The following is a 16,387-nucleotide window of genomic DNA, read 5'->3' as shown; positions in this document are numbered from 1 at the left end:
AGCTCAGTGTAATGGTCCGTTGACTATAAGGTCATTTATTCTACTCCCCAAGGTTAGACACATTGATGTTGCTAGGCTAATGCCCTTTTAATGTGTCCAAGAAGTTCCAGCTGGATAAACGGTCATATGCAGTAGAAAACAGGTGAGCCATGCACTGTAAGTCATTTTGGATAAACTCATTTAGTGCGGCTGGACTTGATGGATGGGTGTGCGCGGTGTGTTGGGACACCTGGGGGGCCGAGTCAAGTGCTGCTGGCTGCGAGGGTCATGGCAAAGAGGGTATGGCAGGTTGGCGCTGAAATCACCATGGGGTTGGCGCCACCTCGCTTTGCTTCTGTTCCTTGTGGCTCGTTTTTGGAAAGTATCCACACAAACACAACCACACTTATGCATGCGCACTCCACCGGGCTTTCCCCTGAGCTGTTGAACTTGGCTTGCGACTCAGGAACTCGCTATTGAAAAAGCTGGTCTGAGTTTTATGCGTTTGACCTTGGTGGTGAGAAGTATTGTAAAGGTTATCAACATGGAAGGGGAAGGCCGGCCCCTATTGTTTCCCCTGCGTGCTATTAAACCTCGAGTCTCAAGAAAACACTTGCTTTAACAAGTAATTAACTGTGCTAATGAAGGCTACATTTCACTGCTAATTGATTTCCATTTTATGTGGATGTCAATTGCAGGATTCTTGCGTCTACCATTTGTAAAACCAGTCTGTTTAGCGGTAGCTGAAACACGAAGTAGGAATAGATTATGTTTCTTGTTAAGTGAAAGCAACCATTAGTTTCTATGCAGCACTCATTTACCTCTCTATGCACAGCAACTCTGATAAATAAAGACCAGGACACAATTAAATATCATCCAATAATAGGGAAATTGCAACGTGTCTCAGCTTCCGCTTAAAAAAGTCTTCTGTTACCCTACTCAAAAAATATACAAGTGTTTTAAGTGAAGTTGGAGAAGTTCCAATATTTTCAAACACAATAACTCGTATAGATTTGATGTTCATGTCATTTACGCAAGCCGAGCAACGGCTAAACAAACCTGTGCGTGCGCTTGTTTCCAGACGAGCAGATGTACCGCTGTGAAGACTGCGATGAGCTGTTCTCCACGACGCTCGAGCTGCGGCGGCATCAGAAGTACTCGTGCTCCAGTGCCGGCTCCATCTTTGACACGCTGAGAGAGGACTTCAAGCAGGAGCGGGAGGACAGCGACGAGCCCATCCACGAGTGTAAAGACTGTGAGAAGATCTTCCCGAATGAGTACAGGTACGCAGACACTCGGACGCTATTACCACTGCGCCACTGTCCACTCATTTAGTTTGTAACAAGTGTTGTGATTTGTTGAATTCACTGATGAGCTTGCCTTTCTTTATCAAGTCTGGGCCAACACATGATAGTCCACACAGAGGAGAGGGAGTACAAGTGTGACCAGTGCCCCAAAGCCTTCAACTGGAAGTCCAACCTCATCCGTCACCAGATGTCACATGACAGCGGCAAGCGCTTTGAGTGTGAAAACTGTGATAAGGTACAGCATACCCGGCACGTAAGTTGTGCACAGAACACACAGGCTTTATCTGTTTTATCCGTTTTTAAGCTTCATTACATGATATGAAATTCTGAAAGTGCATAATATCTTAAACAAAGAACACAAAGACAAATAAACATGTCCTTAACAGTTCTAAGGATGGTGATGCATTTATATTTTGCATCGCTAATTGCGGCGTACGTTGTGTTTTTATGTGGTTATTTTAAATTTCAGGTGTTCACAGATCCCAGCAACCTCCAGCGCCACATCCGCTCCCAGCACGTGGGGGCGCGCGCTCACACATGTCCTGAATGTGGCAAGACCTTTGCCACCTCATCAGGCCTCAAGCAGCATAAGCACATCCACAGCAGTGTCAAACCCTTTATCTGTAAGTAAGGGCTTTTGGAAGTTAATGATCGCCTTACTCGTGAGGGTCCCTTTATTTACTTCCTCGTAGTCCAGTCTCTTTTTTCACCATATCTGTGTTGCTATGAATTTGAAATGTTTACCTAGGGTATGTTTTGTCAAACTTAAAACATTACAACACAGATTCACTTTGTCACTTTTAAAAAGATGTTAAGATAAGCTGTTGCTCAAAGACTCACATATGTATATTATGAGCTTCATGATTTGTTCATTTTCTAGATGTTTGCATTGCTGTTGCTGTTTGGTATACAGAGTTAGAGACAGTGTTAAAATGGGTTTAACCAGGCCCTGATGGGCTGCGTCTTTTTGCTCCCCCAGGCGAGGTGTGCCACAAATCCTACACCCAGTTCTCCAACCTCTGCCGCCACAAGCGCATGCATGCTGACTGCCGCACCCAGATCAAGTGTAAGGACTGTGGGCAGTTGTTCAGCACTACCTCCTCCCTCAACAAGCATCGTCGCTTCTGTGAGGGCAAAAACCATTATGGCTCTCCAGCAGGGATGTTCAACCCTGGCATCCCAATGAGCTCCAGCCCTATCATGGCCAAGGCCAAGTCTCACCATCCCCATCTTTCAGGTCTAAACCAGTCAGGATTAGGCTTCACTGACTACTTTCCCTCCCGACCTCACCCTCATGCAGGCTTGGCGTTCTCCCCCGGACCCCATGGCTTCCCTTCCCTCCCGCATGGTTTCCCAGGTATCTTTCCCCCATCACTGTATCCGCGACCACCTTTATTGCCGGCTAGTTCATTGTTAAAGAGCCCACTGGGCAGCAGCAGTCAAGAGGTGAAGCTGCCTCAGAGTCCCTTAGATGCTCCTCCACTGTCCTTGGTTAGCTCCACAAACAGCAATGGGGTTAACAGCTTGAGTCAGCTGGAAGAGAAAGGGAAGGAGAACAAGCTGGATTTGTCTTCTAGTGGAGAAGCCAAGCCAAAATCTAAGATGGCAGACATGTCTGACGGTAGTGACCTTGAAGACGTTAATACCACAAGTGGGACAGACTTGGACACCACCACTGGTACTGCTTCGGGCGATGGTTCTGACCTGGAGAGCGAAGGAGAGAGTGAACGTGAGCGAAGTGGTAAAAGAAGGAAGCCATCTGGCACTGTATCAAGTCAAGAAGCCCACCAGTTAGAAGACACAAACAGTGCGTTGATATCAGCCATGTCTAGTTCAGGGAACTTCTGTATTGATCGTCCATTTCTTGCTTCTGCACCATCCCAACACTCCTTCTTCCCTCCACCTGATGAACAAGCCCTCCCGCCCACCACCAATGCCAACGCAGCCGCCACTGATTCCATCAAAGCTATTGCTTCTATTGCCGAGAAATATTTTGGTCCAGGTTTGATTGGACTTCATCAGGAGAAGAAGATGGGTCCACTGCCCTATCATTCCATGTTTCCCTTTCAGTTCCTTCCCAACTTCCACAACTCTCTCTATCCATTCAGTGCTGATCGAGGCGCTCTCAATCCTGGTATGTTCTTTAAGGCAGAGCCCAAGTCACCTCGCGAACAGCTGCACAAGATGGTTTCTAGCTCCCCGGCAGCTCCTGCTTCCACAACAGAGTCACCATTTGACCTAACCACAAAATCCAAGGAGGCCAAGTTAACTCCACCAACCCCAGCCAACCCCTCGAACCCCAACAGTAGTACTGGGAGCAGCAGTGGACCTTTAGCAGTATCTAGCAGTGAAGAACAGCCATTGGACCTCAGCATTGGCAGCAGGAGCCGAGGAAGTCATAATGGTGTGCCAGCTGAGCCGCAAAATCGAAAGAACCACATCTATGGTGTTGGGAAGGGGGTCATCAAGGATGAAACCCCGTCTGGGTTTCCACACCCCCATTCCCAGTCGTTGCACCAATCCTCCATCGCCCAGCACCAGCAGTCCCAAGCACAGCCACATCAGCCTCCTCCCCTGCACTACGCCAAGCCCTCAGCATTCTTCATGGACCCCATATACAGGTATTTCTGCCCCGATTAGACCAGAAACTGCTACTTCTGCATGACCAAAATAAAGGATTGTGTTAAGTGTGTCAGTGGAGGCTTTAGATTAACTCTGACCTTGGTACGTAACCCTCTGCCTCGTTGTTGGTCCAGCAGGGTGGAGAAGAGGAAGCTACTCGACCCTGTGGGAGCTCTCAAGGAGAAGTTCCTCAGGCCCTCACCCCCACTCTTCCATCCTCAGGTAGACTTACAGCACTCAGACATGACTCGTTTCAAACCAAGGAAGGCACTCGGGGCAACCTTAGGCAGAAACAGTAAATAGTACATGCACTTTGAACAAAAACTACAGCAAGGGAACACCAAACAGGGGAATTGACCTCCAGGTATTGCATACAGGCTGATTATTCCCAGATGGTATTGACTATTATTTTCAAACTATGTATTATGTGAAAATACTTCAGCCCTGCCTCCCACGCTACTGCAACCTGAATTGATAGGACCCTACGCGCCATCATTCCACAGTGTTGATGTTATTTTCTCAAGGGTTCTGTATGATTTCTTCCTTTGTTTACTGAATGGCGCCTGTGTACCTCGTCAGTTCTACCTTTTTCAGAAGACACAGTCTCTTATCGCAGGCCCTTTGATAATCAGTCACATTGTTCAGCTGTCCCCAGACCTTCCCCACCTCTACAAATCTTGATTACAAGCAATGATAGTATTAATAAAAGAGAGAATAATAACCGTTTGAATTGTAACAAACTGCCTCTCTTGGCCACGCTAATCTTAGTTGTGGCATTGTTTTATGTACTGGGAGCCCACAGGCCAGCTAATAACTCAACCCCCTCCAAGATTTTTTTTTCTCTGTGGCTGGCTGGCTGGCTAGATAATAGCACCGTGTCCATCAAGGACATCCTGTGTTTGTGTCCAGGAGAATGGGGGGCTCTCGTTGGGGAAACGGTTTAATCTGACCTGGAAATCTGTGTCCTCTATCAACCGTGACTTTGCAATACACACATCTGGTGCAAAAGCAGACAGATAAATGTACACATGAGCATGTATTTGCATTATGGCATCATGCATATGTGTGTAATTATGCCGTTTGCTGTCATAGACTTTTCTTGAGGTAAATTGCAAGCAAAACGGGTGGCACCTCTTCTCTGTTTCATTCCCCTTGTATTATTCATCACTGGGTCACTGGATGATAATGATCTGAGCTTTAAAAAGACTTTCCCTTTGCTCCTTTTGAAGCCACCATCTGATAATTGATTAATATCGTCCAGATGAAGTTTTCACCGGCTCCCATGTAAAAAAAAAAAAAAAAAAACTTCTCGTAACAGGGTGTCTCAGCTGTGATCTTCCCAGTGATCCAAACACAATGCCACCTCTAATTCAGTCTCATGACGGAATCTCCCTACTCCCCCTGCACCCGTTCTCAGACTGCGAATAAACACATCGAGACGGAGTGTCTGTCCCTGTGTCTCTCCCGTCCCGTATTCACTAAAAAAGGAAGGATGTAAGCTGTTTTTGGCAAATAAACTCCTACATGACTGCCCCCCTTTGTTCACATGCTTCTAGGGGAAGGGAAGCAGCTATCAGTTGGGGGTATCACAAACTATATTGTGCTGCTCCAATCGTGGCTCTTGAATGCCTCATTTAGCCAGTTTGCTGGCTTGCAACTGCAGCATTGGCTGGAGAAGGTAAGAGGTAGAGAACAAAGCACCGGTTGAAGTTGAGGTTGTGCGGAGGGGGGTACTGGAGGAACGGTACTTGAGCATTTGTGAATGTGTTATAGGTCAAGGAGGTGACTTGCTTTTAGCACAAACAAGGTTAACCTCTGATATACTGCTTCCTCGAAGCTTCCGCTCTCTGTTTCGTTCCCTCGCTCCCTTTTTTTTTGTCTGACATTGTTTCTTTGTTTTCAGTGCTTTCTTTTCTCTTTCCAACTCACAGACACATATGTATGCATCCATATAAGACTCCATTCATGCTACATGTGCTACATTGAGCTAATGTTTCTAAATAAACTCTTAATACTAAACTCTGGGTGAAGGAATGGGATCAGGAATTTCTTGTTTCTCATCAAAATATCTCATGCAAGCTATCCCCCCCCCCCCTTCTTTTTTTTTTATTTTTACCACATACTCAGATGTCAGCCATGGAGAATATGACAGAGAAGCTGGAGAGCTTTGGTGCTCTAAAACTGGACGCACCGCCCAATTCGCTGCAACACTCGGCCCATCCACTGTTCAACTTTCGCTCACCTCCGCCGTCCCTCTCTGAGGCCATCCTTCGCAAGGGCAAGGAGCGCTACGCCTGCAGGTTAGTGATGTCAGCGTTAACCACATGTTTACATACTTGAATCTGCATTTCACGTTTGCAGTGACAATAGTACGCATATTTTTTTTTACGATACTCATTCATCCATCTTTACGGTCTGTTCTCCCCTACAGGTACTGTGGGAAAATCTTCCCCCGTTCAGCAAACCTCACCAGACACTTGCGGACACACACAGGAGAACAGCCCTACAGGTACCCTATTCGAATCCATTCTAATAACTGCTCATCCCTTTGATTGGCACTCCTTTTTATTGATGTTTAAGACACTATGTACATATGCAGAAATTCTTATTATTTTTATTTTAAATGGTGCAAAAAAATAAAAAATAAAGTTAGCCTTAATCGGTCTCTTGCTCGCCTCAGCAGGTGATTAATAAATCTCTGTTTATAAGGACAGCCGCTGCTCACTCCGCTGCTCTCTCAACCTACATTTACATCGTCCTGTTCCCCCTCTGGCAGGTGTAAATACTGTGACCGCTCATTCAGCATCTCATCCAATCTTCAACGCCACGTCCGCAATATCCACAACAAGGAGAAACCCTTCAAGTGTCACCTGTGCAACCGCTGCTTCGGTCAGCAAACCAACCTCGACCGCCATCTCAAGAAGCACGAGCATGAGAACATTCCTGGTCAGTTTGCGACATCTACAGCTGTTTTCTCTGTAGCTGATGTGCGATGTGTGAAATGTAGCTGATTTTAAGAGGGAAAACTACTTTATTAAAGGATTCCCACTTGCCTTTCCCACTGCATTTCCAAAGAAACTGTGGATTTGTGTGCAGTATGGAAGTTTGGCACTGCGTATGGATAGAACAAAAAAAAAAAAAAAAACGTTTTGAGCTTAATATTTGTGTATCTGAGTGTTCACATGGAAGCGATCCATGCTTTCGCAATTGTGGGATCACTTTTAAAACTAACACGATAATGAAACAAGGCAGCGAGCTGGGTTTCCCCCTTACTTAACAATGAAGCTGTAAACGTCTCTGACAGCGCTAACATACAAACTAAATTGATCAAATATCAAAGATTGTCGTTGTTTGACAAAAGAATGTCTTCTGGACAGAGTCAGAGTCAGTTTTTAACGTTTGTGATCTCCTTAAGCTTTGAACCAAGGTACAGATTTAAAACACACTGATTGGCTTTTGCTGGTAAAACTTTATATTTGGGGTCTATTACCCTTCATTTTTCAAAAGCACAAACAACTGCTCTTGCTTTTTGTAAATGACTCTGTAATTTCTCCCCGAATACAATTGTGAGTCATCCAAAAGCGATGTTATAAAATCTGCAGAAAAAAAGAACCGAAATAATGCCACAAGATGGGAAAATGACTTTACCTAAACCCATAAATGCTGTTTAATCACGAAGTCCAAAGTAAATATCAGGTTTGATTACACATTGGCCAACTGTAGAAGACCGTGGAAGGCTCACACTGTGTGAGTGTGAGTGCATGTTCAGCTGGGTGCTGCCAGTAAGGGGAATTTGTAATCAGCACAAATAAGACGGAGGATGTTGCATAAGAGGCACACTCTGATATTCAAAAAGTCTTCTTGTTTTAACATTGAGTAATAAACGGTGCATTTCAGGTAACTATATACAGGATAGCATCTTATCTTTCTTTTGTAATTTTAAGATGAACAACAGGCGGTATAATGGTCTCCCCCCTTTGCTTCAGTGCTCAGATGGAGAACATGAACCTCAAGTCTAAAGACTATTTATTTATTTATTTATTTATTTGCATCTCTCTACTACTGTTACCTGATAAAACTGAAAAAATATAAAAGATCTTTACACTAAAACACTTACAGTAACTGAGATAAACGGTATTATGTATTTGCCTCTTCATGCCTTTCATAAGAGGGTTATGCAGGAAAATGTACGAAGACTTTGTGACATCATTTTTCTATTCATCAAAATCTGTCATCCTGTTTTCTCATAGTTTTCCCTAAAAAGATGCAAAGGTTTTGATGTAATGAATCGTAAATGATGATATATGGAAGAATAATTTATTATTATCGTGTGTGTCTGATGGTTATCAAACTAATCGTGTGTGTGTGTGTGTGTGTTCGTGTGACTGGTGTGTTCGTGCGCGTGGATGCGTTTGTCTGCATGCTTTCCCCGACAGTGAGCCAACAGTCCGGGATGCTTTCCAACTTAGGAACCACCATCTCCTCGCCAAACTCCGAGCCAGACAATCATGCACTTTTAGACGAGAAGGAGGACTCGTACTTCTCTGAAATCCGCAACTTCATTTCCAACAGTGAGATGAACCAGGCCTCCAGCTCCACAGATAAAAGGTAAGACCAAATCAAACTTGCACGGATCTCATTTATATTGCGATTCTAGCGAAGGCCTTCGGGGACCGCGTTCGGTCCATTAGGATAACTCTTCGCCGTTTGTGCCAAGCGCTAATTCTCACCCCGGCCTCATACTAAATCCAACACTAAGCCTGAACTAAAGTAGAAAGAAATGGTCAAATGTTCTCAAAAACTCAGTGATACCTCTCCTCCTATCAGGACAGTAAGTCCTATGTAGGTATGGAAATGCAGGAAGACTCACTCAATAGTTGAACTCATATAAACAGTTGTACTCCTGGGTCAATTTCCCTCTTGGATCAATAAAGTTTATCTAAGTCTCACTCCCAGAAATCAACAGCATACATGCTAGCACTTGGTGCACAGTGCCCTCTAGTGGCTTAACCACTGCTCAGCAATAGTCACTATCACAAGAGCTGCACACTGCTGACAGTGATAGTCACACCAGCTAAAACAAAAAGCTTTTCAAAGCTCGCATACTTATTTTTTTTTTGTCATTCTCTTACTCTTTCAATACCCTCCATGTTTTTTTTCACCTTTCCCCTTCTCTGGGTCTTTTGAACTACACTGTGCAGAATAATATATGTAAAGAGCTGCTGGGAACCTCGTGAAAGTCTGCACTGAGCAGTATTTATGTTAATAATTTTGCATAGACGTTTTTGATTTTCTGATTTCAACACACATTATACAAACCTACACAGCCTTGTTACATAATGGCGTTGAGACGCTGCTCATGAACTTTTGTCTATCCCCTCCCCCCAGCACGAGTCCATGTCAACCTTCAGCATCTCTCCAGCTTGATTCGTTTCAGCTCTGTTTAAAGCTGCATTAGAGTCTTTGTGCAGGACGGTAATTTATACCGACTGATTGCCTCTGTTGGTTGGTTAATTGCTCTGCTTGCCAGTAACACTAGCAAGAGTGATGATCCTGTCTGTGTTTATTTTTCGAGACTCTCAAAAAAAAAAAAACAACAAAAGAAAGAACTTGTTTGTAAAATGATAAAAAAAAAGGGTCTATTTTTAAGCGGCCACCAGCCTAGCCTGTGGATGATGAAAAGGTCAGCTTCATGCTTTAAGTCCTGAAAGGCTTTTAGTGTGAGTTGCTCAGTCTGAGCCAAGCTCCACAGGTTTCAGACAAGAAGAGGGCATTGGAAAATAAAAATGTCTTTTTTTTTTTTCCCTCTCTCAGTCAGTGGTTCACCCTCTTTCCTTGACTCTTCATCTCTCCTTCTCATTCTTGATGTGAATTCCTTTCTGGTCGTCTCACTTTCTGTCTGCCTCTTCCTCCATCTTCCCCCCCCTCCCTCCACCTCCCTCTTGTCAACACTCATTATGGCCGGCAGACCCAGTGGCAATTTAGCCCCTCTGCCATCTGGGATCAATACTGAGTCTCATCCACAACAAGCCGGCCTGACATTTTAATATCTGTAATTCAGGCTAAGTGTTATGCTTTCTGTCCTCCCACCAGACAGCCCGCTGTTTATTCTCCCTCTGACTGACTGAAGTCAAACGCTAAGAACAAACACACATTCGCGGATGACTATCTGTAATGACTCTTAACTGCCCTCGCGGCATAGTTTCTGCTTCTTCCCAACTGCTTTTTCAGCATCATGGCCAGTCAAAATACCGGTCCCTGGTAGCTGCTGTGTTCCCATACAGATGTTGACCCGTTTCCAAGCCGGGGATTCATGAGGGTGGGAAGTTTTACAAACAATAAAAGTTAAGAGGGCACAGATACGCAGATATTTCCAGCACTGCAGGACTAGGAGGTATCTGTCTCCATAATCCCAGGCCGTGGCTTGAGCGTTATGGTTTGGATAAGACTGCAGTTGGAGCTGGTTCCACGTCCGGGATTGGGCTCCAATCGCTGGCAGTCTGGACCCCGAGGGGGACTCGGGTTGAGGCATTTATCTAGGAGATCCACTGATGATTGAGCTCTTCCCCCCTTCCACCCGCTGTACCCATACCCCCAGCCCGCTAACACAAACACCCGACTGACGTGTTTAGACTAAATGACAAAACCCAGGGCCCCCTATGTCAGAGCTACGCTTCTTTCTCCGTCTGCAGGCATGGACCTTTTCCCCCGCCAACCAGCTCTGCAATTTGATTATGGTGATATTTAATCTAGATTGAAAGAGAAGAACTCCCCCCCCACCCTCACCCCGGCCGCCCCATAAAGTCCCACTACTGGCATTCACCCACCCACTCTGTGTGACCCAATCCTGTCCCTCTGCAGCCCGTCCCAGAGGTAACCCTGTCTGATTTGATAAATGTCCACTGTGTGGCAAAAAAAAATGGAAGGGGTAAATTTGCCATCCCAAAGGAAATGATATCATGAGCCATGACATCGTGGTCTGGGGGTGATGGGGGGGAGGAGGGGCGGGGGAGTTGTAGGCTGGAAAATGTACAGATGGCAGGTCATAATGGTAGTGTGCTGATAGCCTGTTTGCAGCCGAGCCGTAGTCTACCCTCAGTCGCACAAACTATGTGCTATAAGAACGGTGGCCGTGCGGCGGCGGCGGCGGCGTAGAGGGCCGGGTCTGAGGCGAAACATCTCCCGCTCTGTCTGCGAGGAGCCGGCCAATTAATCATCTGTGGGCCGTTTGAAAAGTGCTCGGGGCGCACTGTCAGCACCCGTGTTGTTTGTGTGGACACTGGAGTCGGACTGCACATGCTGTCGTCGGATTATTTATGTTTCTCTCTCCGCTCGTGATGAGTCATGCCTTCAGATGGTTAGGAAATGGTAACCGCCACCCAAACTGCAGACTGGTCGTGACGCTAATGCTACAATAAGCCCTTCTCACATTTTGATCATTGTTGGCAAACAATAAAAAGTGATTTAAAGTTTCTTATAACAAACAGTTTGCGTAAAATAAATGCAAATCCAGACATATTTTACCACTTGGTTCTACATCTCTTCCCCCTCACTTTCCCCGGCTACTACACTACCCATAATTCACATGAATTGTGTCTTGTGTTTGGTTTAGGCCCCTCTTGATTGCCTGCTTAGACTGCCATCACAGTTTTAGAAACCTTTTGCTCCTGTAACTTGCACTGCTACAGACTGAATAGATCTAATTTTAAATACATCACACTCTAACAGCACGTTCCTTTATCTATCTATCTATCTAATTATATCTTTAAATGTCACTATTACTAATGTTTCCACCCTTCCTTGACATTTGATCCATTTCCAGGTCAGACCAGCCTGATGAGGAGCGCCCACCCAGCCACAGCTTGTCCAACTCCAAGCTGGGGCTGCAGGGGCTGGAGGAGGAGGAAGAGGAAGTGGAAGGTGACGACGAGGAGGAGGAGGAAGGCAGCCTGACGGAGAAGTCGCACGACGAGGCGCCCGAGTCCCCGTCTCCCGTCACCACAGGAGTGTATGAGGAGGATGAGGAAGAGGAAGAGACGGAGGCAGCTCCACTAGCTATGAGCTATGAACACACTCGCAGGTAATTCACTTTGCTAACTACGTAGGGAATCGCATACACAGATCAGGCATAACATTATGACCACTGGCAGGAGACGTTCTGCTAGGAAACCTTTGGACCTGGCATTCATTCGTGTGGATGTTACTTAGATATGTAGCACCCACCTAGACCAGACAGCAGTCATCCCCAGCAAGATGCAGACTGACACAGACACACACACACACGCTTTAGGAACAACTCAAAAAAACATGAAAAATAGCACAAGGTGTTGACCTGGCCTCCAAATTCACTAGATCCACAGAGGCCCCTCCCTTCAACCCATAGGACCCAAAGGCCCCCCACTAACAACATTCAGTTGCCAGACACCACAGGACACCCTCAGAAGGCCCATGTCCATTCTCTGATGAGTCACAACTGTTTTGGAGGCACAAGGGAGACCTACACAATATTAGGAAGGTGGTCATAATGTTATGCCTGATTGGGTTACCAACCACAGTAAATGTACACCAAATGTTATATCTATATTTATTGAACAAACAGCTGAATTTCTTCGCTGATCAGAATCATGTCCTCTTACGTTAGGTCAGCGTCGTCTCTTATTCTTCTGGACTTTTTCTTCTTTTCTCTTTTATTAATCCTACCTCTCCTTTTCTCTTTACGTCACATCATCTTCTCATGCCCTTCCTCCTTTGATTTTCTTTCCCTCTTTGATAACGTTAACTCTCCATCCATCCCATCCCCACCTTTACATCTCCATCTCCATCTCCATCCATTCACCCACCCATACCGCCCTATTTCTGCCATCCACCCATGCCATGGTGTGCAGGTGTATAGAGGAGGAGGGCTCTCTCCTGGACCTGGAGGGTCTACCAAGCTTTCCCAAGAGCCTGGACGGTTTACGTAAAGCAACCAGTGAAGAGCAACCCTTTGACGTTAAAGACATATTTAACTCTTCACTAGAGTCTGAGGCATTGAAAGAGACATTGTACAGGCAGGCTAAAACACAGGTATGTGACTACTGGCTTTTAGAAGGCCATTAAGTGAAGGGGATGGGGTGCAGAGGGGCATAAGGTAGAGGTCTGATAAGACAAGAGAAAGGGCAAAATGCATCCAGAGGATACATAGATTAGGGATGAGATGGACTCTTTCAAACCTTCAGGAGATGAAGCTGTAGCTAGGCGACACCTTTTTTCCAACCTTACCACGTCTTTTTCTTCAACTTGTCCTACTAACATTTCATTTGTAAACTGCTGTTATCTTTTCTGCGACATTCAGTCTTACAACATATAGAAATTAAAATATAATCACAGTTCATTTAGATGTAGGAACACGTCAGCAATGATACAAAATAAACTCCACAACTGAGTACCATAATAAACAAAAGGTCTAAAAGTATTCCTCTACAAGAGAAATGTTACTGAAGTGTTTATATATTATATTTTCAACCACGCAGTTTCCTTTCATGCGTTTAAGGATATTTTTCTTATTTGTCTCGCAGGCTTATGCAATGATGCTGTCTCTCTCCGAGAACAACACTTTGCACGCACCCTCCCAGAACTCTCTGGACGCTTGGCTGAGCATGGGAGGTGGACCGTCTGAGACGAGCAGCTTTCACCCACTCAACCACATCTAGGCGAGAGAGAGAGAGAGAGAAAGAAGAGAGAGGGAGAGAGAGAGAGAGAGAGAGAGAGAGGAAGGTGGGAGGAAGAGTGGGAGGAACATTAGTTTCGCAAATGGATAGAAACAAGAGACTGAGCGGACATGAGGAGTGGGAAGACGTGGAGGCCGGAGAAGAATTCATTGTCACATACATTCAAAATAGAGAGAGTTTGTGTGGATATGTGTGTGTGTGTTCCTTTGTTTCTGTGTGTGTGGGTGTGAGTGTGTGTGTGTGTGTTTGAGTGAGAGAAGAGGGGAAGACTGTCCCTAGGTTAGGGGTCTTGCAAGACTCTGTCCAAGAGAAAGCACTGCTAAGCTCCTGTTGATGTGAAGGACGTGATGAATGCTTCTCGATAGCATTGAAACTCTGCATTACTCTGATCCTCTCCGAGTGCACAAGGCTCACCGCAGCATCACAGAGGGAGACGCTGTGTAAGGCTCTCAGAAAAGACACTTAATGACTGACATGTCTCTAAAGTCTGTGTACACCGCCTGCTACAAACGCTGCAGCATCAGCGCTGCATTGGCACTGCATGTCCACTAGGTGACACCGTTTCACCAGGAACACACAGTGGGCGTGTGCACAATTGTCTCCAGGTTTCCACCACCACCACCACCACCAATCATGGGTGACCCCATTTACTGATCTTGTTTCAGTCATAACAGCAGAATCAACAATAGCACCACACTAAATGTTACTTAAAGAACTGACGGATCCTGTAGACTGTTGATTTTTTTTTTTTTTTTTTTGGAATGATTACACGGAGAACCATGTTCGATTTGCAAATGTGCTTTTAATGAGCTATCTGGGCCACTAGCCGTCGTAATTGGTCACTCAATTTGATCTCGCTGAAAATGAATTTGAAATCAAAAGAATGAGTCTTTCTCTGCCTGTTTATTTTCACCATTTCATCATTATTCGTTTAATTTTATTTACGTTCTTTCCTCGTAGATACCGCAGTATTGTTTCTCTTGTAGGCACCACAGTGCTAAATTGTTAATATAATTATTTTAGAGAAGGACCAAATTTGTATGATATTGTCATATGATGTACAAAATAACCTAGATGTTCAAAAGCAAGAGTGGTATGTGCCAAATAACCCGTAGAAAATGTTTTGTTCTCTGACAATCATTTCATTTCCAAGGGGCTTACATCGCTGTCATGGTTTTTTTTTTGTTTGTTTTTTTTTTTCTTATTACGCGCTTGCTTATATATTTGATTTCAGAAGTGTGTGTATGTATTTATTTTTGGTTGTCATGACTGGAGGAGTGAAAATGAAGGCGAGTCATTTTACCCCTCTTTTCTTGTTGCTGAAGGATCGCCTGTCAGGACGCGCAGGGAGATTCAGAATCTCTGGTTCTGACGGGTCAGTGTGCCAAATTGGAAAGAACCCATGAAATGAACTATTTTTATTTATAGTGAAAGATAGCTGTAGTTAGTTTTAGGTCCTATTTGGCATTGAAATGTCCTGCAGTGTTTAGTCTTTTTTGTTTTGTTGTTGTTTTGTTTCAATTCAAACTGTTTTACCCAGTAGGCTGAATGTGTCTTGTTCAAATTGGTATTATTAGGGTCAGACCTGGACACATTTCACCAAGAATGTCAGAGTAAGGGCATTACATTGTCACACTATTGAATCTGATGAGTTACCCCCCCATCCCCCCACCACAAAAAAAAAAAATCAAGCGCCCTCTTCCCTCCGTTTGGCATACGATACGTATACTGTAATCTATGAATATTCTTTTTATAGTGACTTAAACTTAAAACACACGGTCACACATTTGCATGAACATGACAGAACCGCAAGAAGAAGAAAGGCAAGGACTCGTGAAACCAAAAGAAGAGAGTTAACTGAACCACAGATAGTATTAAAATGGACATCAATTATTCTGCTGGTTGGTCCATCTACAGTAACACATGTAAAAAAAAAAGTCTAGTTGATTCTGGACAATGGAGGAAAACTGAAACATTTGATGATTTCTTAACTTTAAACTCCCTCTTCTAAGATCTTATTCAAAACTCATTCCACGCGGTCTGACTGTGCCATGGAGGGCATGATGAATTTACTGTAGATAGCTGCAGGAGGCAGGGGGGGCGAGCACTGTTGATCACTGCTCCTCCCATCATTCTGGGGCTTTCAGAGCTACGCCTGATGCTGTATTCTCAAACTAGCACTTAAAACACATGGGTCCGAGCCAATAAGTCGATCAGGCTCGGTTGTCTCTCTCTATACATACATATATATACATATATATATATATCTCTTAGATCACAGATACATTTTTTTCAGACTCACTTTCAACAGATGGGCAAGTTGTGCTTGACACAGAGAGAAAAGAATAACAGAAGCACTGTAATTTTTTCTTCACGACAGCAGGTGGTAGTGCGACGCTAAGGACTGTTGCATCATCTCATTTTTTCTAATTTTATAATTCTACTGAATGAGATTCCATTCATGGTAAACACAACTTGTGGTTACAAAATGTTAAAGACTTGGGGCACTAAGTTTTTAGGTTGACTATATGTAGTAATTCATGTCATGGACTACTGTAATAAGTACGCGCTGTGTAAAGCAAAGGAACTGAAGGCATTGAAGTATTCCATTTAGCCGTCTTCAGAAAGTGTTCTGGCAGATGGTCACTGAAATATGTTTCAGCATAAGAGAACATGGTTGCTGTTTGCCCCCCGCTGTTACAGGAGAAAGTAAAAAAAAATATATATATACATTGTTTCTTTTTAACTGTATAGTATTTTAAAGAATGA

At 44.4% G+C, this 16,387-nt stretch overlaps 1 protein-coding gene across 1 annotated transcript in view; it reads left to right on the top strand.

Moving 5' to 3' along the window:
* The window catches only part of prdm16 (PR domain containing 16), a gene marked incomplete at its 3' end in the record, with an annotated part of 165,691 nt that extends 152,091 nt beyond the window's left edge, over nt 1–13,600 (top strand). Inside the window, exons 6-17 of the mRNA XM_084552916.1 lie at nt 1,061–1,262; nt 1,374–1,521; nt 1,756–1,909; nt 2,266–3,907; nt 4,043–4,130; nt 6,036–6,208; nt 6,340–6,417; nt 6,685–6,854; nt 8,345–8,516; nt 11,731–11,988; nt 12,794–12,974; nt 13,466–13,600. Of these exons, the coding sequence (XP_084409042.1) occupies nt 1,061–1,262; nt 1,374–1,521; nt 1,756–1,909; nt 2,266–3,907; nt 4,043–4,130; nt 6,036–6,208; nt 6,340–6,417; nt 6,685–6,854; nt 8,345–8,516; nt 11,731–11,988; nt 12,794–12,974; nt 13,466–13,600 (3,401 nt within the window). The remainder of the gene's footprint in view (nt 1–1,060; nt 1,263–1,373; nt 1,522–1,755; nt 1,910–2,265; nt 3,908–4,042; nt 4,131–6,035; nt 6,209–6,339; nt 6,418–6,684; nt 6,855–8,344; nt 8,517–11,730; nt 11,989–12,793; nt 12,975–13,465) is intronic.
* Nucleotides 13,601–16,387: the final 2,787 nt, after the last annotated feature.

Source organism: Chelon labrosus (genome assembly GCF_963514085.1).
Source record: "Chelon labrosus genome assembly, chromosome: 10".
Taxonomy (NCBI): domain Eukaryota; kingdom Metazoa; phylum Chordata; class Actinopteri; order Mugiliformes; family Mugilidae; genus Chelon; species Chelon labrosus.
Note: the sequence above shows the minus strand (reverse complement) of the source record. Positions and strands in the feature narration are given on the sequence as shown.